This window comes from Netta rufina (genome assembly GCF_964035555.1).
Source record: "Netta rufina genome assembly, chromosome: 1".
In the NCBI taxonomy this organism is placed as follows: Eukaryota; Metazoa; Chordata; class Aves; order Anseriformes; family Anatidae; genus Netta; species Netta rufina.
The window spans coordinates 168575028-168602154 of record NC_140123.1 but is presented as its reverse complement, the minus strand read 5'-3'; the positions used below and the strand labels follow the sequence as shown (position 1 = coordinate 168602154).

Sequence of the window (27127 nt, the reverse complement as noted above, 5' to 3'; positions counted from 1 at the left end):
TGTAAATAATAGGACGACTGATTCTTTCCAGCATTTTTATGGCATTTGGAATAGCTAAAGAAAAGAATCTTGGAAAGTTCATTTCATGTGTAAAAAAAAGAGCAGAAGAGACAGGTGCAGTGAAGGGAACACACATTGCATGTGTGCACACAGGTGCAATAGAGTTGGCTCTATTGCCAACTGTTGCTAGTAAACTGTTGCTAGTTTACATTTGTTAAAGTTTTGGTTTGGGTACTGGTGTTTTATAATATCATTCTCTATTTATCTCCAAGAAGACCCAGAACTGGTATTTCAAACCTGAAACTAAGACGTAGCAGCAGATGTGACTGAACAGTACCAATTGATGACTTGCCCTGAAGAGATTTTCTGTTGGTCGTAGTAACAATGACAAGAAGTGGTGGGTCACTGACCTCCAAATGAGGTGGCCAAACAACAGAATATGTAAACACTGCAGATAAAAGGAAGGAAGCTGGGATCATTTAGTCTAGATTGGAGTCTGCTAGCTCTACTCATACTAAGTGTTAGCCCAGCTGATCTCAGTGGAAATAGTCCTGAAGTATTTTGCCTGCATGTGTTAATTCTGCAGCTATGATTCCATTTTATTGGAAAGGGAAAGAAATTGTCCAAAGACTCTCCCATACAAGAAGGAGCACAGACCTTTTCCCTGAAGATTGTGCTGGTATAACCACATGAAAAACCCATGCCAGCCCTGTCCGACGCATGTGAAGTCTCTACTGGATTTTTCTCCTTGGCATTGTACGTTAGGGCATGCTCAGCCCTGCTCCTTGCCCTGAGTTCCTTAGAGCTAGCCCAGGTAACTCAGTGCTCTGCCGATCTGAAGGGCAGCTGTTAGGTTACAAGCAAACAAAATGTGAGTGGAGCAGGTACACGTAATATCAGTATAGGATTAAGGATTTGTTGTCTCTGTAAATTCAGACTATTTTATAGTAGCCCATGTGAAAGTATCCCACAATGAGGGAATTTTGAACACCTCAGGCAAAAAAAAAGTGACTTTCTGGAGAAATGTAGTGTTTTGAAGTGCATTATCTTTGTAAGAATCAAGCTATAAATAGTTGCTGGCACTTACTATTGCAGAAGTTTTGGTATTCAATCTGTCAGAGAAAAATCTGACAGCTCTGTCATTCCACTGAGCTCCACAGGAGGTGTTGTAAGAGGCTGTCAGCCAGCCAGAAGCTGGCAGATGCAGAGGCCCTATTGTGTTTCAGCAAACAAGGTTTGTTAGACATAAAGGGTAAATGCATGTGTAAAAAAAAATCCACAACTTTGTATATCTGAAGAAGACTGAGGATATTTGCATCCTAGGTATAAGATCACCCTGAACTGCTCTAAGCCAACACGGCCAAATGAAAACAAAACCAAAAATAGGAACAAAAAATAGTTCAGCTTCACCTTCCTTATTTATTTCTCCTCAACACTTTTGCTTGTGGTGGCACAAACAGCAACGCAATCAACCAGCTCAGGAAAGTGATTTGGATTAAATCCAGTTTTTATTTTCCTGCTGGAATTGTTTGAATCCAGATCTGTTGCCAGCCTCGGTCCAACAGCATCCTTAAAAGGAATGGATGGTGCTGGGGTGGGAGGGATCAGGAGCAATTCATTTGGTGGCAAAGTTGGCTGAAACCATGTGTGCTGGTAATATGGCATCCATTGCATTGTCTGTGCAATAAAGATAAGATTCTGTATTATTTCAGCTATGCAACAACACAAATACAGTGAAATAATTCAGAGTAGAGCTCTAGCTGTTTTTATACAGCACAGCATCATTTTCTCTGATGAAATTCAGATTACTCTTAAACAAGACAAGGTACAGCTAAAGTAGAATAAAAACAGAAGTGACAGTGCTGTGTTAAAACAAACCCAATTATATACCACCAGTGCGTAGGAAATGGGAACGATGCAGAACAGGAACAGTGAAGAAGCTAACCAGAGTTTCACTGAAAACTCCTCTGAGATAAGTTACAACCAAAGAGGTGGACTCAGTTTTGCCAATTGAAGTTTTTGCCATTTCTTTTACCAAGCCGGAATTTCACCCAATCTCATGTATGTCTACACATTGTGATGCACCAGCTTAAGAATACCAAGTTTACATCTAAGACAGCTGCTACCTCACATCACACAGAGTAACACTGTGCAGAGACCCTGCATTGTGAAATTAGGACAGTTGTAGCAGTGTCCTGCTCTAGCAGGAATAATTAGCCATTCTGAGAGCACCTAGCGTGGTAACGTAGCTCCCAGCTCTGGACCTAGCTCACTCATCTACACCCAGGGGCTCTCCGCACTGTGCAACATAGCATTTTGTATTTCCTGCTCTAAGTGCAGGTGCACAGATTGCCGGATGCACAGACTTACATCATCACAGTCGGAATGGGCTTGCAGTAGATGCTGTCAAAGCTGTTTACTTTTGAAGTCTTCAAATCTGTGCTATGGAATTGAGCTGAGGCAAATTATGGCCAGCAGAAGTTATTTACAGTGTATCTTGTTATGAATTAAATCAGGCTGATCCTGATTCATTTCCACCCTCAGCAGCCTCATGGAAGTAATATTGGATATTTTGGCAAAAATGGGTATTAAAACTTATTTGTGTATTATATAGTCTCTGCCATGCATCTCCTCCATTTGGGTAGTGAGTCCAGTTGGCTCTGTGGCCCATAATAGTCTAGGAAAAATTTTCTTGATGGCTTTAGACCTTTATTTTGGGTCTTTGTCTATACTCAGGTAGCTTTTGAATTAATTTCTGCCACAGTCCAGGTGTAGTGTGCTAGTAAGCAAACTATTCTGTACTTTATAGAACAACTTAATTGTATTGAGTGATGAAATTATAAACCTAGAAGTAAAAAGAGACTGGGCCTACATTTTCTAAAATGGATGACTGTGCCACTTCAGCAAAGAAATAAAGGGGGGGGGGGATGACACCACAACGTTTTCCTAAATATTTGTCATTTTTGTATCAAATAGTTGTAAGAATAAGCAAAACCTGGAGTTGCAGGAAGTATTCTGAAACTCGGAGACATCAAGATGTTTTTTTCCTAAACTTTGTCACTTCTAACACATAACTTTTCTGAAGTTAACTGCACTGTCCTACATCCAAAGTGAGATAAACAGTACCTGGTAAACAAACAGGTGATGATAAAGAACAGAACAAACAGTCTAGTAGTCTTCTTCATAAATTGCAATAAAAGCTGATGTGTTTTCTTGTTGTTTATTGTCTTCAGTATTTGAACAAGATAAATGGTGTCTGCAGTTCTCATATAACCTATTTGAATTAGCGCAGCAGAAACAAGTAATAACTCATAAAGCAAAAACACGCTAAGGCAATCTGTGGGCATGGGAGAAAGAGGAATTCCATTCAGGCCTCCTTTAATTGCTCCTGCTAGCTCCTGTGTTATAAAATATTCCTTTAGATATTTAAGCTGTAAATTATGTGAGTTAAGTACAGTAAATGATTGACACGTTGGAATGTTCTTGTAACTTATCCTGGTAATTATTACTTACCAAGCTGAGTCTTCAATGCCAAGTGAACAGCCATGAATCAGCTTTGAAAGTAAATGGATAATTCCATCCAGGGAGCATTGTGAATTTGATATACAAGAAAAACAGAGCACAGGAATCTTTGTACCTAAAATAAAATGTCAGGTACTTGTCAGATTAATTCAGCACTGTGTGTGTTTGATCTGATCTTTGATCTTTACTTTCTTTTTGACCCTAATTGTTTGCTCTGCCCTGCTCCCTCTGCTGGAGTCTTGGATAAACTGAATGGCAAAATTGTTTCCTGAAAAGATTAATCATGCACGTACTGTTTGCTTTACAAATGTTCTGCAGTCTAGATCTAAGCAAGCCTTTGATGGCTGTTTATATGACAGAATTGCCTACCATGTTCAGGAATAATGTGTGCTGTTTAAAATGGCTGTGATAAAGAGCTGCTTCCATAATAAACCAGATTTTGCTCTCCAAGACATTCGAGCGACCCAGTGACAGATATGAGGAAGTTCAAATTTTGACCACAGCATTTTGCTAGATCGTGTTGAATCCAGCAGCGTGGTTTGCCTGGATCCACTATTGAGTGCTCACCCAACGGGTTCCATGTCAATAGGCAACAGCAGAGAAGTGTGGATGAAGACCTCCTGACCTGGCTGGATCACTACAGTTCAAGGCACCAGATCCTTCCAGTAGATAGCTATTTACAATCGCAAATCTTATGTCTTCTGTAAGCAAAATGCACTGCTGGAAGTTGCACCACTGGTGTGTGGAAGGAAGGGAAGGGAAGTGCACGGGGGGCAATAGGGCTACTAGCCCTAAACTAGCATAAAGCTCTTGGAGGGGGGCTGATACACATACTTGCGCTACAGGGTCTGTTCTTATGTGACCACACAACCTCATTTGCTTTTTCCAGGGTGTGTTTTGATACAAAAGTGTTGGGTCTATGGAAAGAGCAAACTTCAAAGTGAAGTCACAAAATTTTTTTGTAAAAACTGAGTGACAAGCAACCTTGTTTTAGCTTTGCATCATCTCTGTATTAATGTATAGAATGAGATCAGTTGCTGATAAGTTGCAATTATGAGTCATACTTCATGGGATAATGACATCTTAAATATTTAACTTTAGCATCGGTCATAATTAATGTGCATACAAAATATGCACATTATTGTCATTTGTTGTCGACTACGAATACACTGATGGGGTGGTTGCCTGCTGCATGGGATGTCTGTTACAGCTCTCCCTCTTTACTGCTTCTTCTTTTATACCTACCACTTATTTTTTTCCGGAAAATTTTTCCAAACAAAAAGATTTACTGCTTGAAATGTGAATCACTTAGTGCAAATTCATATCTTAATCATAGTTTTACCATGGAGTCCTTCAAAGAACCACAGGTGCAGCTTGCAGCTAGCTGTGAGAAGACGTGCTGCAAGTTAATCGTCAGGAAGTGCTTCCAATGCTTATTGCTCTGTCCTGTGCTTCTCTGCATGGCTGATATTAAACATGGAAGCACATGTCTACCAATTTGCATATCGATTTTGAAAAATGATATAATCTAGGACTCCTGGAATGAAAATATGCTCCTAGTTGGGTGTAGCAATTTTGTGAGGCTGTTGACAGCTTATGCACCACCATTGGGAACACAGCAGCGTGAATGCTGCGGGGCAGACAGTGGGATCTGAAAGTGGGATCTGATTTGAAAGGGACAAACCATCATCAGAGTTCTTCTGTGGTGTATATATAACCTGCTAATGGACTGTGAGCACGTCACTTCACCATTAGGTGTCTTAGTTTCCTTTCTGTGAAATGATGGTAGTTACTCTTCTATATATTTATGGAGACCCTTGAATGAAGACGCGCTATAGGAATTTATTTGTAAGAAATAGGAACGACTACTACAGCATTGGCAAATACATGTAGATTTATCTCCTTTAAGTCACTGCAGCAGATGAAGTTATTTTTAATATCCATAGTGAAGCAATTGCGGTAGTAGATGGCGGGCGCTTAATAGCTAGCACATTCCTCCATCAACCAGGGGAGCTAGTAAAGTGTCCTGCCAACAGTGAGAGTGAGAGTGCTATGTTAGAAAAATAGCAAGGGAACAGCAGTAGCAATTCTCACCCCTTTTCATTATATTGTATTACTACATGTAAGATAATGTCCAGTTTTGCTGTAAATAGATTAAGGAAATGGCCTTAGTGTAGGAGCTGTTCCCAGCTTGTAGGAACGTAGTGCATTCAGTCTGTTGCCAGTGTTTTAATGTTAGTGCTTTATCTTTCAAAGGCTGCCTTAAAAATAATTCTTAATACATCTTGTTGGGACAAGGCAGGCCTAGAAAAAGCATAACTAACGATTCTAGTAGTGAGGCACGATCATTTTCTAAAAGTTAGGTTCCAACTGTTAATTAATACTGGATTATTGTATTAGCCCTGTGATGGTAGAAAAGTTTGTAATATTTAGTATAATAGAAGTATAACCTAGTAATAGATGAACTGTAGGAGCCTTGTATATGTGCCAAGACAGATTTTGTTCTCCTTTAAAGGACATAAGAACAACGTGAAAAACAGATTCCAAGATGAATAGTCACTGAAACATCTTTTGTAATAACAGCTAATAACAGGTTAGTAACTTGGCCTCCAGACTCGTCCATTATATGTTAAGAACTAGTTCACTTAACTTATTTTACTGGCTTTCGGGAACTTATGGTGAACTACTTACCTTTAAGATGGTAACTGGATATTGTTTTCAGTGTGTATGTGCACAGATAACAAAAGTGGAAGTGGGAGAGGAAGACCTGTTGTATTTACCTTTCTAGACTCTGTTTTGCAAATGCTCAGAATTTTTCTGTATAGTCACCATGAAAAAAGAAAAAGAATAGATGTATGTTGCAGTTTGCAATATTCTCCTTCCTTCAGAAGATAATCTGCCATAGTACTTTACGATTTCATCACAGGTAGGATTCCTTTCTCAAGTCACAGCCTGGTGATTGATTGGCACAGAGTATAATTAAGATACCATTATAGCGAGCCATGTTGCCAATGCAGTCATTGAAGCAGATCTTTTTTATCTTCTGACAGGATAAAAGTATCATTTGCTTGTATGTTGATTTTATGGTCAGCAGTTGGAAACAGGCTGCAGGAATGCTGCTTGGAGAAGAGATGGTATGTTCGTTTGACTATTCAAAATAGCCTATCAGCTTTCCAGCACAGTTCTTCAGCTTGTGGGGAGGTTGATTTTTATACGTGATGATCTGATGTTATTGCTATTTACAATAGGGGCATTTTAAGACCCAGAATGTACTCTTAATGATGCAGGTCTTACTGACATCAGTGGGATTTATGGGTGTTTTAGCGGTGGAATATAGAAAAAGTTGTGTTACATCCTTATTAAAGATTTTTCAGTATTATAATAATTGTAAGTTTTTCATCACTGTAGCCTGTAAGACTCTACTGAGTTGGACAAGAAACAATTGCAGTTTCAGCGGTTTTGATTTTGCTGAGTACACACGCACACGCACAAAAAGAAAACTGGAGAATGGATCTGATATAAAAACCAAGTAGTTCTTCTGGGGATAGTTGAAGACCTTGATTTTAACAATTTTTCAACATTACACTACAAATCCTGATGTGCAAGCCACCTTTCATCCCCTTCTCTTTTTTAGTGCAAGCAAATGACAGATTTTGACAGGCTAGTACTGAAAAGAGAAATCAGAAGACCTGTTTGATGCACTTTTTGGAAATACAGCATTGCAGGTGCAGGACATAAGACGGATCAATCACAGTTGTTACAGTTTTTCATAGTAATAATATATAAGCCTACAATTTACCAGCTTGCTCTTTCTGGCTGTAAGCTGTGCTTGATCTAGCTAATGGACATAAATCTCATCCTAGCTATGTCTTCTTGGCAATAGGGTAAAAAGGCTGGCAAGTTTTGCTAAGAGTCTCCTTCATTTGTCTCTGGAGAACTATGAAGAATTTCTGCTCAGCAGCCCAAACTTTGCAGCATTGCTCACATGAGATTCAGTGGCTGACTGCATTGCATCAACTCTTTTTGTTTGTCTTGCTTCTCTGTACATCACTCCAAAAGTAGCTCTGGGTCATGAGACTTCTCTCCTAAGTCCCTCAGTTCCTTCAGTGAACAAAAATTGGATGAAATGCATCCATGATGATTCTGACCCAGAATAGTATTCTGAACCTAAGAACGATAAGTGAAGACGAACTGCTTTGCAAGATATGTAAGGTTTTTAGAAGAAAGAGTTATCTAATCAGCCAGTTGGTACAGCTGGGAAAAGGAAAGATTTTTGATTTTTGTGTCTGAAAGTTTCTCGTTTTTTCCAGATGTATCTGTTAGCCTAATCAAAAGATATTACTTCTCCCTACAGCAGTCTTCCTTAGATTCTTAAATCACAACAACACATTGCCAACATAGACTGCAGTAGTCAGTATATTAGTTACCAGTGTGTTAAAAACTAGTTTGGAAAGATGTTACTGAACAAATCTGGAAGTAATTTCTGTTTATGAGAAAGTTGTTAAAAATAAAAACAATATGTATAGGTAACATACAGATGTCTTGTTCCACAAGAATACCATTGTATTTTATGTTTCAAGAAAAGAATAATTTGGGAAAAAGGAAAAAAAAAAAAAAAAAAAAAAAAAAAAAGGAACCTATTTAGCAAAGCGGGATTATTTAACTAACGGGTTTTAAAAGAGCTAGCAACTACTGCAGTGTAGACTGGGAACAAGAAAAGGTTGTCTTCTGTCATATGATGAAGAACACATACTTCATCATATAAGTGGAATCTGAAAAGGAGACTAGGACACTGGAATTCACTGCTGGTAAATCCACCTCCACATCAAAAGACGTATTTAAGAAAAACATTTATTGTTGATTTTCTCATTGTGCATCAAAGCATGTAATCAAAGTGGCCTTCTCTTCTTCTGATCATCTTAAGATAATAGAGGGAGCGTGGTCTATAGATCGCTTATGACGGGTATCATCGGATATGGGTCAGGAGCTGGGAGACTTGGATATCAGAAAAGTCCTGTCTACTACTAGTGGGAATTAATATACTATAAAAACAGGCTTCAGTTATTCCTGGTCAGACAGAGCACTGATTAATGCTGTTTTTACAGAGTGCTCTAAATACATGTCTATTTGAAGAAGTATCACTCCCACTTTCAAACAACTCCGGCTTTTTAAGCTTAAAATGTGATTTAATGTGTTTGCAAAAACCCATTAAGATATATGTTGAAATTTTCACAATCAAAACAATGTTAAAATATAATTTTTATCTTCATATTCAGTAGTATATGATTCACTACCTGGGTGAGTTTTTATCTTGCCAAGCAAATCCATGTATTTGTTCCTTTGCCAGAATAAATCCTTTGAGCCTTTATCAAAGTGAAAGGGTAATAACCTGCTAAGCTGTATGAAAGAATTAGGTGATAAAGTATTACAGTAAAGAATGAATTTAATAAGTTCACAGTTCTGAAATTATACCTTGATTCTGAAGTGGATGCAGAGACCTTACCCAATAGTGATTTGATAATTGTCGTGAAGTATTAACACATTTCTTTTATTTCAAAATCTCTACGTGAAGTATGTTTTTAAATTGCACATTTTAAAATCCAGCAAAAGATCAAACATCAAAATTAACAATGCTGACTAAAAACATTTATTCTGTAATGTGAAACAGACTGTGAGTAATAAGAACTGGATGGAATAGGAATAGGACCCCTACCCACCAAAGTATAGATAACTTTACCTTGTGAGCTCTCAACAGCTGGAAAAAATAAAGTTATCCAGCTACTACCCGAAGTCGCTAGAATCTATACATGCTGCTACAAATACATATATTTGAGTAGATTGTTTTAAATGATCACATAACATTTGCATAAAATATGAAGTTCTCTAATATTTTTAGCAGCGTCTACAATAATTTTGACATAGTTGTGTAAGTCGTATCTTCCAGGTAGAATTTTGTTATGCAGCCTGTTTACAGTTTTTATTCTTAATGCAAGTCAATTGTAATGATAGTATGGGGCTTGGAGAAGACAATGGAAAACAATGAAGAAACACCTTAGGAATAAAAAGGTATTATATGAAATTTAGTCTAAGATGTAGCCTGAATGAGCTCTGACAGAGCTGCTATGGCTGGTTGTTTCCTGTGCCAGGAACTACCGTGGAACCCCACCAGGAAGTGTGCTACAGAGCAGGATCACATTACACCCTTGTTTTATGGTTCATTTCACTTATTTAATGCAATTTGAGAACCTGCAAAAAAAAGAGCACTCTAGAAAGGGGATGTTTATTATTTGAAAATACGTCCTTTCTTTGGCTCAAGTGAGTTGGGTTTTGGGGACATCTAAGGTACCTAAAGTAACACAAGGAAAACCAACAGAACCAGTAGGTTGTGCAGCAAAAGCAAATTTGTTCCATATTCATTAAATGTAAAGAATTGTGCAGGTAGTTTGTATCTGTGCACTTTTGCTTGTCTACTTTAGTATACCAACAGTGTGCTACAATGCAATAACAACGAAAACCATAGTAGTTTTCCTTTACTGCTCCAAATAAATTTTAGTACAGTACAGCAGTTTATTAAAATTATGTAGGCTAACAGGGCTGTTTAGTATTCCAGCTTGATTTATAGAGCATGATAAAACATTCCAAAGTCTTTGGAAACAAGAAACATGCTATAGCCTGTGTTGGTTTGACAAAGCTATTTTCATAGGAAAGTAGAATGTTTAAAGTGCTAACTAGATAATGATTCATCAATCCTGGCAGAGGAACTAATTTTTGTTAACGTAGTACTTAAAAATGTGTGGAATGAACAGCTGGATACCACAGTTGTGGCATGCCATACTAAGTCTCTGTCTGTTTTCCCCTACAGTGATCTCAGTATGAACAACATTACTAAGCTGCCCTCAAACCCCGTGCACAATCTCCGCTTCCTGGAAGAGCTGTAAGTATCATTGTATCCTTGATGGGCATAGTCAGCACTAGACACATTCCTGTGTTTGTCTCTCATACTTACTGTGGGAACCAGATAAAACGGCGCAGGAAAGCTGTCAGCCTGACACTTTTGGCACATGCGGAAACACTTAGTTGAAAAAAACGATTGCTTGTGATTCTGGAAATGAACTTATAAAAGAGTTACCAAGAGGCTACAACTTCTCTAGGCAGGACAGAGCCAAACAAATTAAAATTTTTAAAAAAGGACTGCTTAAAAGAACTGGATTGCTTTTTGGAAATAGCTAAGCAGCAGGATATTAAAAGTTTGAATACTGGCTCATGTTTATTAAAATCGCAAGTAAAGCAATAATCAAAACCAAAACCTGCTGCCTCATTCTGCCTGTGTCAAGGACAATTGAGTCCACATTTCGTAGTATCAATGCTTCTTGTCCTAATTACTTTTAATTACAGTTTCCTTACTCTTAAATTTAGCATCCCTGAAGGCTGACTGTAAAACGCAGAATCCTTCAAAAAGCTTAGTTACGCTATCTACTACATTCACCGAGGGGAAAAACTGTGCTGCAAAGACTAGCTGATCAAGCACAACATCAAAAGAGGAATGCTGTTTTGAAGTGATGGTGACTAACCAAAAGTGAAAAGTATTGTGCTTTCATGAGACCTGGATTTAGCAGTGACCCTAGTTACAATGACCCAAGCTTAAAAGAAAATTTAGGTTCCTGAGGAGTGGTTGAGACTCTAAATGATGCACCACAGCTCTTGTGGGAAAAAAAACTAGCACCTGCATTTGCATGAGTACCTCTAAAAGTTGATTAAAGGAACTGTGTAAGCATCTAGCCTATTATGAAACATGCTTTATAAGCTTTTAAAAGTGAAAGCCTTCTTTTCTCTAGCAAGTTTAGCTGCTAGCACACCATAAACTCCACATAAGATATGCAAAGTCATGATTCTGCCATTCTTGCAAAGAGTCTGTTTTAAGTTATGGAATGTGCATGGTCCTCTGCAATTTAAATGTCCTTTAGGTGGCTATTGCACTGATGACTTTTGGTGTCCTTGCTAACAGTCATTTGAATTTTTCTACCTGGTCTCTCCAACTGGCATATATGAGGAAAAAAAAAGAAATTAAAACCATTTTGGTGATACTGAGATTGAACAACACCTTATTTGCAAGCAGGTTTTTCTTTTCTGTTTTCTTTTCTTTTTTTCACCTTTTATATTCTTGACTGTCTTATATCTATGAATGGCAGCATTCACATTTACAAAGCATTATTTCTTTTAATTCTGTCTTGTCCTTTGCGTATTTCCTGATGATGATCCAAATAGCAAGACTTACATCACTGTTTGAGAGACTGTTCAGCAGTCTATGTCATGTTTCTGGTCAATAACTCTAAAACTCTACTGGGTCTACATTTTCCACCTTAAACATTAAACCACTATCCCTCTCTTCCAAATTCTGTATTTTCATTTTTTCACCACTGATAGTACAAGGAAAATATTTCATTTCTGTGTTTTGCCATAGATGCCCACTGTCAGCTCCTCCATTTGTTTCACACGAGTTAATCATTCTGATGCTGTTTTGTGACAGCCTTCCTGTTCGTATTCACTTTCCAAATAACCATAGAAAGGTGAAGCCTTTGAAGATGTGAGGTAACTGATTACCGGTTCTTAAGGCAAATTCAAACCCAATGTGCTGAGAGCGTCTGTGGTGTTCAGAGCCACATAATACAATTCAGTCTAGTATTACTCAGAAAAAAAGTATAGACAATAGAAAGGGAATTGGATATTCCGTTTTGAAGTAGGGAGTAACAACCGCTGTAGTTCCCATGCTCCTTTCATACTCATTTTTGAGCAGTGACCATATGTATTAAAATTATTTTGCTCATCCAGGCATTACTACATGATTTTTATTCCCAGCTTACCTGGAATTTCTGTCTTGTTAATGTTACTCAGCTACATAAATGGGACAACTGTAAAACCTAACTTGGTCTGTAATACAGACATTGTAAAATAAGATTTTACAAGATCTTTAGACCAAAGTGATGTCTCCGTGAGGTTAAAATGCATCTCAGAAATGGCCACCCACTCTTTGAAATACAAAAATAGCAGGAGCTTAAAAAATTTTCTAGGGCTTTTTAATGTTGAAAAATGTGTTAGTAATCCCTTTATTAGAAGCCTAGTTCAAAAATTTGATAAAGGCAAGCAACTGATCCACTGAGATTTAGCATAGATATTATGTCCTGGATCTGTGGTTTGGCAATACTTACAGGTCATTAACCAAAAAGAGCTGAGATTTTATTAAGAGAGTCAAAGTAATTTTTTTGACTCCAAAGCAGGGATATATAAGCCAGGTCTGTTGAGCTAATTCTGACCGTCTAGGCTGACTCTGATCCACTCTTCCAGCCAAGGTTAGACACCTCTGCAAGCAGCATTCTTGCAGGTGTGATGATCATGCCTGGTATTTATTGATCATATACATATTGAAACTATGCTGTATTTTTGAGGTGCCTCTTCCTCCTAAAATCTTGGAAAACATCGTGTTACTTTGAAAACTGAACTGTTCTAGCCCCTAAAAAGTTTAGTTTTGAGCAAGATCTTCTGTTTATGAAAATGATGGACCTTTCAGGCCTTTCAGGACCATCATTTTTTCTTAAAATGCATATGATAGAACTCCCACCAAGAAAAAAAATATGCTTCAGCTTCTTGATTATCAGCAAGTTGCTTTGCATGGACTTGTACACCATTAAGTAAAATTCTTCATTATAAATTCAGAATAACAGCAGATATTTATCAGTATGACTGAGCCCACGACTCAATTCTGTGTGTTTTTCTAGATGTATGTCATTCTACGTCGTGTTTAGTATGACTGTATTAATAGAGCAATAAGTTAGAGTATTGCATTAAAAAAAAAACAAAACAAAACAAAACAAAACAAAACTTTTTAGAAAGTGTAAAGAATTACCTAGGCTAGGGCTCTTAAGAGTTTAACAGACAACTCCCTCTGAATGTAGACATATCATTTTGGGATTACTAACACTTCAAAGCAGTGCCTGAAACTGTTTTATTTTATAAATTAATATCTCTGTGAAGAGTGAGGAAGAAAGCCAATAATCATTTAAAACTATTTGAAATAGACTTAACTACAAATATCTCCAACTAGAATTATCTTCACCTATAAGTATAAATACAGGTATTCCTATATAATAATATAAATATATGTGCATACACACATATATACAAAGCTTTTATTTCAATTCTAAACACAGGAACACTCCATAGATGAGCCAAACTCCAAGTAATTTTTAGGTCATTGCTGTTTTTCAACAAATTAAATATTTTAACAAAGAAAGGAACAAAACCAGGATTGTTTTATTGCATTTATTTTACCTACAGAGTAAGACCATTTAACAAAATCAAGTGAGAAAGTCATCTTAAATTAATTGTAACCTACATATAGATACAGTAAAGCTTACCAAAACACATTATTTCTTTAAAAAAAAAAAAAAAAAACCTTGGAGAGAATTACATATATGTCCACAGTTTTTCACATTGCCCACAATATTATTACATCAGTTACTCAAGCAGAAGTGCCTTTAAAATGGATCTTATTAAAATACTGAAGTGCAGAATTATAGATACAATGCAAAACAGACATATTTTGATATTTTGCAACCCTCACCATCATTTCTGTGGAAATCCCTCCATGTTGCGGTCAAGCAGCCACTGTATATATGAAAATGATGTCCTAAATAACCAGGCATAGTTCATTAACATCTGTTCTTATTTATTGTTTTCCTTTTGCTTCTCTGTCTGTTTGCTCTCTCTTCCTACAAAAAGGTTTTCAAAACTGCTGGTGGGAATTAGGTGTTCTTTTCCCCACTGCCTTGGAGTGGTGGGATTGAGCTCTCTAGTCATTTGTGTCTTTGAAAACTGAGACCATTAGCTTCTGGGGTCGTATACCATATTTATTTTCATGCTGATACAGACTCATTATGGCTAGCACTGAAAAATCGTTCTGCTCTTCTTACTATTATGGAACTTGGTAGTAAATATAAGTGCTGCAGCCATAGTCCAAAACGTTTTGGAGAAAGTGGGGGAATGTTAATTTACTTGAACATACTTTGGACAAGATGCTTAAATAACAAAGTCTTTCCCAAAGAATAATCTGCTTAGACTTAGAAACCTCCAAGGCAAAAAAGTAAAAATACCTGCAATGGACATGCACATCAGAAGTAAAAATATGGTATCAGCTAGTGCCTTAAACTGTCCACACACATCCTTCCGATGTCACTTAAATATTAGTTTAATGGGTTTTGCACAGCAGGTTTTACGGGAGCTGTTCCTGGTGGAAATTGGCTTGTGCCATCTCCATCAGTGAATGTCTCCAGAACAGTCACTGCTAAAAGACTTACAATCCCTTTACAATTCAGGTGCTACGCGATAGCTGGCACATAAGTTGTGTATTTAATTTCTTCCCTTCGTACCCACATATCACATGTAGAGGTGATCTGTTCAGAACACGCCGCTGTGCTCAATACGCAGTGTTTATCGGTGAGCTGTATCTGTCACCAGCCAGGCAAGCAGCCAGGGGCACATCGTAAATTCCACTGCTGTAGGACAGACTTTGGTGATAACTCAGGACTGGGGCTCCACAGTTTTGCATTGAGACAGACAGGGAGGCACTGAAAGCCCTGACAGAGGGAAGTGCACCAGTCTTTTTGAAATTAACCATACACCAGTAAAAACTGTGAGAAGGTATTTATCCAATTAATCAATCGGAAGCAACTACAGTATTCTCCCCTGTTTTTTACATACACATTTATTTTGATTTGCTTAACAAGAGCAAAGCTGAGCAGGGAAGATTCCTGCTGCACAAGATGACAGCTTTGGGCATTTGCGTTCACCAAAAAGGGCCCCAATGGTTCTGGAGCTGCCACTGCCTCTGTCGCGGTCCCTTTGATGCCACCAAGCTGAGGAATAACAAAGAGCTTTGCTTTGTGGCTGTGTCCCCTCTCCAGACTGCCCTTTCTCTGTGTTATCCATAATGACAAGATGAGTAACAAAAAGAAGACAAACAATGCGGAAAATGCCTTACTAAATGAGAGCAGCTTGCACTGCTTGTAGAACAGTGTGCTGACAAACAATTACTCTTGCAATGTTAACGCAAGTTGCAGGGAGCAGCCTTGACACCGCTGTGTATCTGGGTGTAAAGGGGCAGAAGGGGTGAGGATGAGGAGAACAAGATAAAAGAGAAGTGAAAATAGTAGGATACAGATGCAAGTAAGAGCAATGAATCCTCTATGTCGATATCCAAGAAGCCTTGTCAATAATGCTGCATTGCTCTTACTGAATGCACATTAAGTATATTTTCAGCTTGGAACTTTTAAGTTCTTTCTGGAACTTGTAATTTATTATCCAGCACTATTCATTAGGAACTAGTTGACACTATCAAATAAATACACAGGAAGAGCTTTTCGTGTTTCGCGATCAATACAGATAGTGAAATTATACTTAATTAACTTAAGTGAAACTATGCTTTATTAAATGTGCTATGTATCTGTAGATCCTGAGGCAGGATTTTAATTTAAGTCTTCCATGTTGTGCATGTACTTCAGTAGCAAATATGCAGTGTTTTTTTTTGTCAGTGATTCAACCTGTTTGTAGGCTGCTTCATTTCAGAGCAGTGATTGGTGCTGATACCTATACTGTTCATTTTTTCACTTAGTATTACAGATACTGAGTTCAGTCAATATTCAGTCTAATAAGTTCATAAGCACAGTTCTTACCTCTAAGTTGTTGGTAGGTTTTGTTTTGTTTTGTTTTTAATTTCCAAACAGGGCTAGCAGTAATTTCTCCGGTAGTTTTTTGGTATTACTTAATTGCTTGAAAGACCCAAACTAGGAAATGTAATGTATCTGACCTACCATTTGTTGCTCCATCTTGTTGTAACACTTAAAGTGTTATAACAAATTGAAGATTATTCTGGGACAAGTGATTTGGTGACAGCATTCTTCAAACGTGGTGGTAAAGTTCACTCTTTTATTGCTGGTATCTTTGGAATCCGCTCCTGGGAATTGACATGGGATTTCCTGGCTGATGTTGGAGTATCTCCTAACAACTCACCATGCTATAAGTCAGAGGGCAGGTACCCAGCCGCCTGTGTAGCAAAAGGCCACTCACTGTTAGAGCCCTGTGGAAGGGAGCTGGCTGCTGCTGCACTGAGAGCAAAGCGGTTTGTTCTCAGCGCTGGCTTTGGACACCTTCATGAAAGGAGAGATCAGCTATCCTTAGCAGTTGCTGGAACACACTGTTGGATCATGCCAGGTGCAGAAAGAGGCTCTCCCTTTTATAAGTGGAGAAAAAAATAGTATGTTTTAGACCACATCCTTAACTGACAAAAATCTGAGATCTCTTTTATCAAAGCCAGTTCAAGATCAAATACACACTGATTTCATTCCAACTGCTTGAGGTCAGTTGGAGTTGTTCCAGTTTACACCCTCTGAGAATTTGGCACATGCATTTTAAAAGGCAATTAGGCCCTAAAGCAAGAGCAAACTGTGTTATATTTGAATTTCCTACTAAACTGTAAGTAGCAATAAGCATAATATACAGCACAATTATGACTTGCACACTCCCCTCCCCTTTTTTAAAGAAAGGAGAGTATCTTTATACATTTTTTCTTTGATCTCTCTGAGCATCAGATTTTTTAATATATCATTTGACCCACATTTCTTTTTATATTACTGTAATGATTACAGTTTTAATTAACATGACAGATTGAAATATAAAAAGATAATTAAAACATAGAGTAAAATTTAAATTCCTCATCTAACAAACTAATTCTTCAAAAACATTTTGGAAGATATACACTGATATCATACATTAATTAATTAATAACGCAGTAATTAATCACCCATCAATTCATTCATTTCTATTGCCCAAGAATAATCATTAATAAATATAAAATTGAACTCTAATCTCAATTTTTTAGTTGACTTCTGGATATGTGTCCACATTATTGGAGCTATTTCAATGTGATAAGCAAGAACATTTAGCGTTACCTATTTAATGATGTGTATGTAAACTGACGAAAGTTATAATTGTAGAAATATATGTGATATATTCCATATATATTTTTATAGTTAAGCTATATGTATGTATAGTGTACGTATTGTGCACATGCAAGTCTTTGGTTAAGTTTGAAAGGAAAGAAAATCAAAGCAAAAGATTCAAGAGGAGTAATTCTTCCTTGAACAACAGCTATGTTTTTTATATATCCAAAATAAGTTTTTTAAGGAAATAAAAATTGAAATATGCATTTTCGTGTTATGCTTCCAGATTGTGTTTCCAGAAAGTGAAGCTTCCTTCACTGGAAATGTAGACTGTAGTTCTAATACTGGTATTAGTGCTACTGCGACTTGTAGGAGAAGAGGTGAATCACTGGCAGATACGATACTGAGGCATGATGCAGGAATGAGTCCTGTTTCTACTTATGTCAACACAAATTTTTTCACAGACATCAATGGGACTAAGATTTCAACACTTACCTTTATCGGTTACTCAGAACAATTATGGCAGTTGGAGAGGAGGGATCAGGTTTTAAAGAAATAAGTTTTGAATTACAAAAGGATTTCTTCTCTGTACCCAAGGTATAAAAGAGACAATTCACAATTTCATAAATGTTAAGGAAATTCTGTATGTGTGATATTAACATTTTAGCACCAAATTCAGCAGCATTAGTACCACAGAGCAGCAGAACTGACCCAGCTGTAGGAATTTTTCAGTCTCAGGTTTTCTATACTTCCAATTTCTATTCATAAGAACAAAGGCTTTTTTTCACCCATTTTTTTTTCTTCTCTAGGTTTGTCTCTATAATTCCTTTCAATTTTCTGTTAACTGTAGAATATAGTGTAGCAAATAAGGAATGGAATATGTTTTCAGAGTAAACAGGTAAATGTAAAACTGAGTTGTAGTATTATTGATGGTAACCTACCCGTCTTTAAACTTACATTTACATATATGTATTTTTATATGACCAAATTCATAATGTCATTGTCTTAGTACATGCAGTCTTTGTTCTCAAATAAAAATCAACGAAAATTCCTCAAATAAAATCAACGAAATAATGGTCAGAAGTAAAATGCAGAGTCAAAGTGAGATAAATGCCAGATAGAGGGGAATTATTTTTGTTGATATCCTTCAATATCTTGGCACAGTGAAAGATGATTATGAGTTGCACTCGTAGCTATATTATGTATAGAATATTGAAACACATATGAGCAAACAGCATGAAGAGTGATTAAATACAATGCAGCAGTAGTGATTAAGGGTCTTTAGTCTGTGATATGTAATCCAATCTTTATTAAAGGACATGCATTTGCACTAGTTTAGTAACATAATCTGGTATTGCTCCTGTAGATTACCAGCATAATAATGAGTCCAATATATTTATTTTAAGTTTGATTGTAATGGGGTCCTACTTAACTGTGTCTGTTCAGAAGGAGAATTAAAAGAGAATTCACTGGATTCTTATGTCTTAACAGTGCAACTTAACTCTTTCTGTAATGCTTATGCCTGCTGTATCTTGAGCCATATCAAGACACAGAGTAACATCTCTTCTCCTACATTTCTACACCTTGCAGGATTTGATCAGTCACTTGTTGAAGAAAATTCCTTTGTGCTAGTCTTGTTAGAACACAGCATGGGTGTTAATTAATATAAATGAATGCTGTTTCGAAAGGAGATGATTATCTTCCTTTCATATCTTTCCTATGATTTTGATACTACCAGATTTTGAAATACACTTTACAGATGTTTGTTCAGCATTTTTTGGACTAGATCTTAAAAAAAAGAAGAAAAGCAGCCACTATCCATATCCAACTGTCACTATTTTCTGCAGACAGTGAGGAGTAGCTAGGTTAGGTTTGCAACAGTTTCTAGTAGGTGGGGAAAAGGTGCTTTTTTGTTAAGTGACACAGTTCATTAGCTGTAGAGAGAAGACTTCTTAGTGTTTGAAGTTCACGTTACATCCCAGCAGGTAATGAGAAGAGGCTTGGCACCAGGCAGCACTTGTTTTGATGCAGAAAACATACACACACAAAGCAGTTTTGAGTTGGTGAAAAAAAATCTTGTACTTGAAATGGAAATACTTGACTGCATTCAGTCACAACTGTTTATTTGCTTCTTTCTGAGAAACAAAGCTGTTCTTTTCAGACGTGGGCACCAATAGATGGAAAACAAAAAGGTTCAGATCATTTTCAGAACTTTCTGTGGGTGCCTCATTAGTTGTGTTGTCTTTAGGAATGTTCTCCTGATGTGGGGACCACCATTTCTAAGAACTGTGGTACTGCAGGAGAAGTCAGAATACAAAGTAAAAGGGATAAACAGATGAGGAATACTCAGAGGAGACACCAGATCCGCCTTTTCTTAGATCTGAGAACAGGACACGAACCTGACCTGTAGCACTGCAACCGTTCCAACATTGAGCGGAGATTGCCAGCTGGGCTGAACAGCATTGAAACACATTTTGTAAGTTGCTGCCATTTGAAAGGATAGAGGCAACATGCTTTTCTTTCAGCTCATTTATTTCACATCTTTCAGAAAGAAATATGCAGTAGCATAAACACTTACCCTGTGCTTAAGCCAAAAGTAGCCCGGTATCTTGTCTTCAAGAGTGTCAAGAAGCAGGTAGCAAGGGAAGCATATAGTGGCACATCCCCTTAAGTTTTCCAGCCTCCATTAATTTGCAAGAGAAATGAAGCAGCATAAGTAAAATCTAGTTCTAAAGTATTGCAGCTTTAAAAATGTGATCCAACGTCAGTAATACTGTGTACTATTGATTACCTTTTCATTAAAGAGATGTGATGCCTTTGAGCCTGAATTTATTTAATGTGATACTTCCAAAGTAATAAATCTCAGAAATGCTGGAAATAACAATGATTTATTTTTCTTTTTTAAATTGAAATTCAAAGTTCTTCAAATAATGGAAGCCAGCCATTTGGTTATGTAAGTGCATCGAACAAGCTAGCTCGTTCCTGCTCTCTGAAATCATAACTAAATACTGAACCGTAGAGACAGATAGGATGTCCATCCTCATCTGTTCAGGGAAAGCAATATCCATCCAGACTGAAATCAGTACCCAAAGTCCATCCAAAGTTCAGTAAAAGTACTGGGCAGCTTCCCTCAAATAGTTTAGGGTAATGGAAAATAAAATCCCTGAAATGGAGAAGAGTAAACTCTGACAGATGCTTGATAGATACCTGTGGTGTCAACAAGGGGATTCATTTTCCCCTATGCCAAGACTGAGAAAATAAACATAGTAATAGCAAGAAAAAAAAAAAAAGCCACAAGGAAGGCATTAAAAACATTGGGAACAAATAAGCCAGACTGAATGAGCTTTGCAGTATGTCTTAAAGATCTGGTGTGCTAACTTTCATCCAAGAATATTGAAAGAATTAGATAATGAACCCAATGAATCATTATTGCTTATTTTTTCCAAATCACACAATGCTGGGGAATTCCAAAGAACTGGGAAAGGAAGATACTGCTGTTGTGCCAGTGTTCAGAAGTGGTCTCATGGAGCATCCTGGGAGTGGATAGGTGGTTTGCCTGACTTTGATTCCATGGAAAGTCATGTAAAGGGTGTTGTGAGAAAGAATTTACTTTGGTAACTGCAGGTCAGACAACATCATTATGTAGAAAATAAATATTGCCAGAAGTCTACCTTTCCTGACACTGTCAGTTTGCCTGATGAGAGAACAGCACAAACATATGTGTATTTGATCATTTGCAATACATTTGATTTAGTCCTCTACTGAAATACGATGGGCTATACATGATGAAGATGATCCTCTGCTGCATAAGCAGAGAAATATCATATAAATTATAGTAATCGCTGTCTACAAAATCAGTGAGAGCTCTTTTCAAACTGAAAATCAAATCAAATCAAAGCAGAACTACAAGAATGACCTGAGGTTTGAAAAACTCAGGAGTAAATACAGCAGCTCTGCATACAAAACTGTGTGGTTTCTCCTGTCTGAAGTGTCTGTACAAGACATTTAGTAGTCGAGAAGTTGTGATCCAAAAGGAAAAGAAGCAGAATACAAAACAAGGGGTTAGGAATCTGAAAAAAAAAGGCGTGCGCACACACACACACACACACACACACACACAAAGGAAGGAAAAATTACATCTCAGTTTAACAATGCAGGAAACAATTGTTCAAAACATCTCAGGAACATGGTTCAGCATCCTTCGCTTATACCTGTCTGTCAGCTTCAGATATTCCTCTGAAAGGTGTTGGAAATGGGGCCGTGCAGAAATCGTGCTCTTCGGGTGGTACATTGTGGGTGGCCAGATAATCCAAACGGACCTTACAATCAGAATGACAACAGTTTACTTTGGCAAATCTTCTCCCAAGGACAGGGTTTTTTTGATAGAAAACCTGACCACAGAAGGAAACGGGAAAAAAAGTTAAATGAAAAGTTAAATGAAAAATTCTGGCCATCAGAGACTAGCTTAAATGCAACCCAGTGCAGTACAGTCTCATTGAAACCATGCTGAATGTCAGTGAGACATGTGGCATGTGCATGTATACGCATGTCTCTGTGCATAGGTATTTCCTTCTGATTATATTAGATATGCATCACAGGTACCATAAAACCAATTTAAAAATTAAAACAGTCAATTTAAAAAAAAAAAGCCAAATATTATAAGGCTTACCACAGAAAGACACAATGATGCTCTTAAGCTGGGAAAAGTATTACACATTGAAATAAAACTCTAAGGTTGGGCATTGTCCCAGTCACATTGCCACAGTCCTGCATTTGGAGCAGGGAGGAGCATGCTTCCCATACCAGCGTCCTTCTCCAGGAGCTCTTAAAGGGTCTGATATTCTTAGCTTTTAATAAAGAACAGTCCAGTTCCAAGTGTCAGTATGAACATGTGTGTGTGGCAGTTTGCATTGCAACAACTACAAAATTCACTGCAACATGGCCATTCTTAGGAAAAGATGGTGGCCTGACGAAGCACCAGCTTGAATCTTTGGAGATAGGAGTTTAGTTCTTGGCTCTTTATTAAGTTTTACATATGACACACAAAGCAGGCACGTTTTTCTGCAAGTGGAAACCTCAGTACTTGTACCTACTTTTTTTTTCAGTAGTTTTACAAGCTCCTCACTTTCTGATTCATGTCCAGACTCATATCCAGTCCTATCAGCAAAATAACAGCTTTGAGGGGGTTAAATAGTCTATAGTCTTTCCAAAACTCCATATCATAACTGAGATCAGCATTAGAGAGGTCCCTAGCCTCTGCTAGTCTGTGATCTGCAAACGACGTTTCTTTTCAGGGAACTGATCTGGCATGCCTAGCCTAGCACACAAAGGAAGAGCCACAGGTCCTATCACCCAACAAGTGTGTGTGTGTACAGGGAAGGTCCTTTTTCACAAATCAAAGATGCCTGAAAAGTCTTTGGAGTTAGCATCTGGAATCACAATTTCTTTCTCTGTGGCCAAATTTTTGTTTTATGTATGAAAAGGATGTCTAAAGAGGTGTGCCCAGGAACCTGAAGTTATCTTGGGCCAAATAAGCTCCAAAGGAAGATGAATTTTAAGAACCGGTTGGTGCTGCATCTTTGGGATGGAGGTTGTAAGCATCTGGCTTTTTCAATGAACAGGATTAACAACTCTGATGCCAATTTCAATGCTGCAGGTTCCTCTCTGGCAGCACAATACCTAAGGCATTTTGTGGATCTAGTCCTGTGGTCTTTCCTAAAGGGCCAGATGCCAAACCAAATGTCAGCTCAGCCATCACACCAGCTGGCCTGCAGTAACCGTCTGCAATTTTGATGTGCATTATCTTAGCTGATGCGAAATTTCAATTCCACTTGGCTTAAACTGGTGTGCAAATACAAAGGTCAGATCACACCAACCCACAACTGTGGCCACCTAAGAGCAGACAATATGGCTCTACTGACACACACTTGGGGGAGCTTGACTGGGAATCTGACCTCAGCCAGTCAATTTTCCAGCTGTGGAACGGGTATCCTAGCACATTCCTGATGGACTGGAATGTCAGCAGGGTAAATGCAAGATGCTCTGGAGTTCCACTGATGGGGAACATACCAATGGCATTGTTTCACATCAAATACAGAATACAGAATCTCTTCCATAGGCAAAAATCTTACACATTGCTTTTTTTTTTTTTTTTTTTTTGGCTGGGTAATGTTCTTTACAGAGGTATTTGTTGTACTTACCTAGGTCTGTAAAGTACATGCAAGCATTCTGAGAAGGAGGATGCAACAGAAATAGGGGAAAAAGCCCTACAAATTTAAGCAAATACACTTTAAGACAAACTATTACATGTCTGTTCACAGGGAATAGTGTGATTGCACCAGTACAGAAGTTTTATGTGTTGTTACTGTAAAATGAACTGTAATCACTACTACATGAATATATTTTAATACTATGTGCACATCTGTTAAACGCAGAGCTTTATTAAATGTGCACAAATACTGTACATGCACAATTCCAAGAGTGCATGCCTTTAAGTCTAATGATGCTATTGCTGTCAGTGTACCTGTATTTTTGTTACTGAGCGTCTAATGATTAAAAAGGATACTATGAAGAGTTAGATATGCATTTTAAACCATACATGTAAGCTTGATTTATAATGAACTTGCATTTTGTCTCTGCAGTCCAGCTGTCAGTAAATCAACTGTACAGTTAAGGGCTCCTCTTGATTTTTTGCTTTTAAAAGTGTATTAATGACAAAACAAGGCTCTTAAACTACTGCCTCTGGCATCAGTCGTTCAAACATAGCTGTGTTGCACTTTTTAACAACCAAATTAATTCCACATGAAGAGTAGAAGTATTCACTCTTTTTTTCTTTTCCTTTTTCAAACTTTGCAGACGTCTTGCAGGAAATGGCTTGACATACATTCCTAAGGGAGCATTTGCTGGCCTTTTCAGTCTTAAAGTGCTGTAAGTAAACTGTGTGTTGTTTGATATATTTCTGATTTCCTAAATGCTCCAGGGATCTAATTAACCAGTGAAGTTTTGATCAAGTAAATTACATATTTTGATCAGCTCATTTTGAACAATTCAGCTGAAGTGAAGATACATATGAACATCATTAAATCTTTGTTTTTTCATATAGAAAATATCCTAAACACAAAGGTTGGAAAACATTAATGGCATTCTAAAAACAACTTGCTCATCAAGTAGATGTCTCTGTACAATATCAAAGGTAAAAATTGGTTCAGTTAATAGTTTCTTTAATTGTCTCAAAAGTTCTGAGTTCAGGTCTAAATGCCTTTGGACTTTTCATGATCACAAAAAAGTGGGGGTAAATTGCCTTTTCCTTTTCTTGAGAGCTGGGATGGGGGAAGTCATTATTGTAGAACACAGTGTAATTGAAAATCCAGTTCTTATTTTGTATCTTATTCTTTGAAATCTAATTACTCTAAGATAAATTATTTAAAATAACTAGACACTATGTTACTTGGAGTATTAAGACAATATATACGGTTGATAAAAAATTATTAGCAGACCAAATTTAACTATATATCTAATGGAGGTGATCTTTGCCTAAAGTAAAGTTCATAGAAATTTTTTTATTAACAAGAATGCCAGCCTCCTAGGCAGTGTCAAGCTAAGCCAGATGCTACTATAAAAATATACAGAGCTCTACTGCAAAGATATGTAAGTGGGAAAGAAGTATGAAGGGCTTCCCACTCCATCTGCTCTAAAGTTGGCCAGCTGTAGCTCTTGTTGGCCCTAGAAGCTTTAAGCTTGCCAAAAAATGATTTCATATACAATGTCCCAATATGCCTCATTTTGAAGACATGTACTACGTCAGCGTCACCCAAATACAGTCCTTTTACATATGTAGGAGTTGGTCGAAACAAGGCTATTAGGCGGTGTGAATGGAACCATGCTCAAAGTGAAGAAAAGTTTCTACTGGAATGAAAAATGATTTTTCTGTCTTTGCACGCTAAAAGATTGCAAGCAACCTTTCTTTTGAGAAAAATAATTTCATTGGGAAAGGTTTAGCAATTCTTACAGAGAAAAATTTATTCAAAACAGATCATAAATTCCTCATACATTTAAAAATCCTGTTGGCCATAGTAGCATCTTCCTGGGTCAGAATTTCAAGACTCAGTCCTTCAGAGCTTTATCAAAATAAAACACTGAAGTATTGCAGAAGAAAAAAAAAATCAATACATGAGGATCACAGAAACACAGAATTGTAGGGGTTGGAAGGGACCTCAAGAGATCATCAGGTCCAACCCCCAATGAGGATGACAGTTCCAGAATCACTGGAGGCAATTAGGAGCTCACACCTATAAAAACGTATCAAAAGCAAGTAAGATTTAATCTATTAACTTCCTCACCTGCTCTAAAGATCCCACTTAAAGCTGATGTGTAGCTGTTAACAAGGCTGTTGTGCTACGGGTACTTGTTTGGTTTGAAGAGAAACAGAATTTTGAAAAGGCCAGGTAAATGGAGCATTTATGTAAATTGCTTATAATCTTCAGGTAAAACCGGTACAAAGGAGGTAAGCTCAGAAGAAAATTTGCAATAGAAAAAAAAATACCTTTACTGTGTTGATTCTGGTTTTTTTTTGTGCTACTCAAAATGTAGGATGCTGCAGAATAACCAACTACGCCAGGTTCCTACTGAAGCACTCCAGAATTTACACAGCCTGCAGTCTCTGTGAGTACACTTGATAAATCAACTTCTAAGCCTACATTAACAATAGTATATGAGATTACCTATTAATTACTTGTTAATGTCACTCAATAACATGCTGAACCAACTTTTCCTTTTAACTCTCTTTGAGTTCCTTTTCAAGAGAATTGTACTCTCAATTAAACATCAAAAGTGACTGATTTAATTCCAGTAATTTCATGACACTGGTGGCTTATTTGCAGTGTTATATACTGGTTCACCATCTGAGAAGACATCCCTTGCCCTGCAATACTTTCTGTGTCAAGAATATGGTCCCTTGAGCACTGGTCTTTCCCCTGGTTTCTAGTTAAGATTCTTTACAGGTGAAAAGAAAGAATCCTAAACGAAACCCTTGGTTGGTTTGTTTTTTGTTTGCTGTAATTTTTTTCTTTTTAAGCAATATGGAAAATACTATTAACTTATGAAACAAAGTGTACTAGAGGATGCTTAATTATATTCTGTGCTTCAGGCAGGTCTCCATATTTATAGTTCTTGACTGTGCCATGCTGACTCAGTCCACAAGCTTCAGTTTTAACAGAACTCCTGCCAGATTTCCTAGACCAGGAGTGAGGATTGGCTGCTTCATGGTATGAATGAAATTATTTTGATGTGCTTCTGCCCCATAACATAAGGACAGTTGTACCGCATCATGCTAAAAGCTGACCTAGCCCAGTATCCAGCCTTCAACAGCAGATGCCAAAGGAAAACTAAAAGGTCAGGAGAAGAATATAATGATACTCCCTTGGTAAACTGTCCCATCTGCCAAAGCTTGGGACTCAGGGACTCACTGAACAGCTTCTTTGAACTCAATAGGTCTTAAAGGATTTTCTTTGTGAGTTTGTGAGTTTCTTTCTGAGTTTATATAATTGCTTTCTGAGCCAATATAACACCCATTATTTTCTATGGCAGAATATCTGCTGATCAGCTAACTCTGCATA

The 27127-nt window shown here is 37.4% G+C and overlaps 1 protein-coding gene across 1 annotated transcript in view; it reads left to right on the top strand.

Annotated features, from left to right (window-relative positions):
* Positions 1-27127, top strand: part of LGR5 (leucine rich repeat containing G protein-coupled receptor 5) — a gene marked incomplete at both ends in the record, with an annotated part of 88034 nt that overhangs the window by 26051 nt on the left and 34856 nt on the right. The window contains 3 exons of the mRNA XM_084306061.1: positions 10385-10456; positions 24369-24440; positions 26103-26174. Of these exons, the coding sequence (XP_084162187.1) occupies positions 10385-10456; positions 24369-24440; positions 26103-26174 (216 nt within the window). The remainder of the gene's footprint in view (positions 1-10384; positions 10457-24368; positions 24441-26102; positions 26175-27127) is intronic.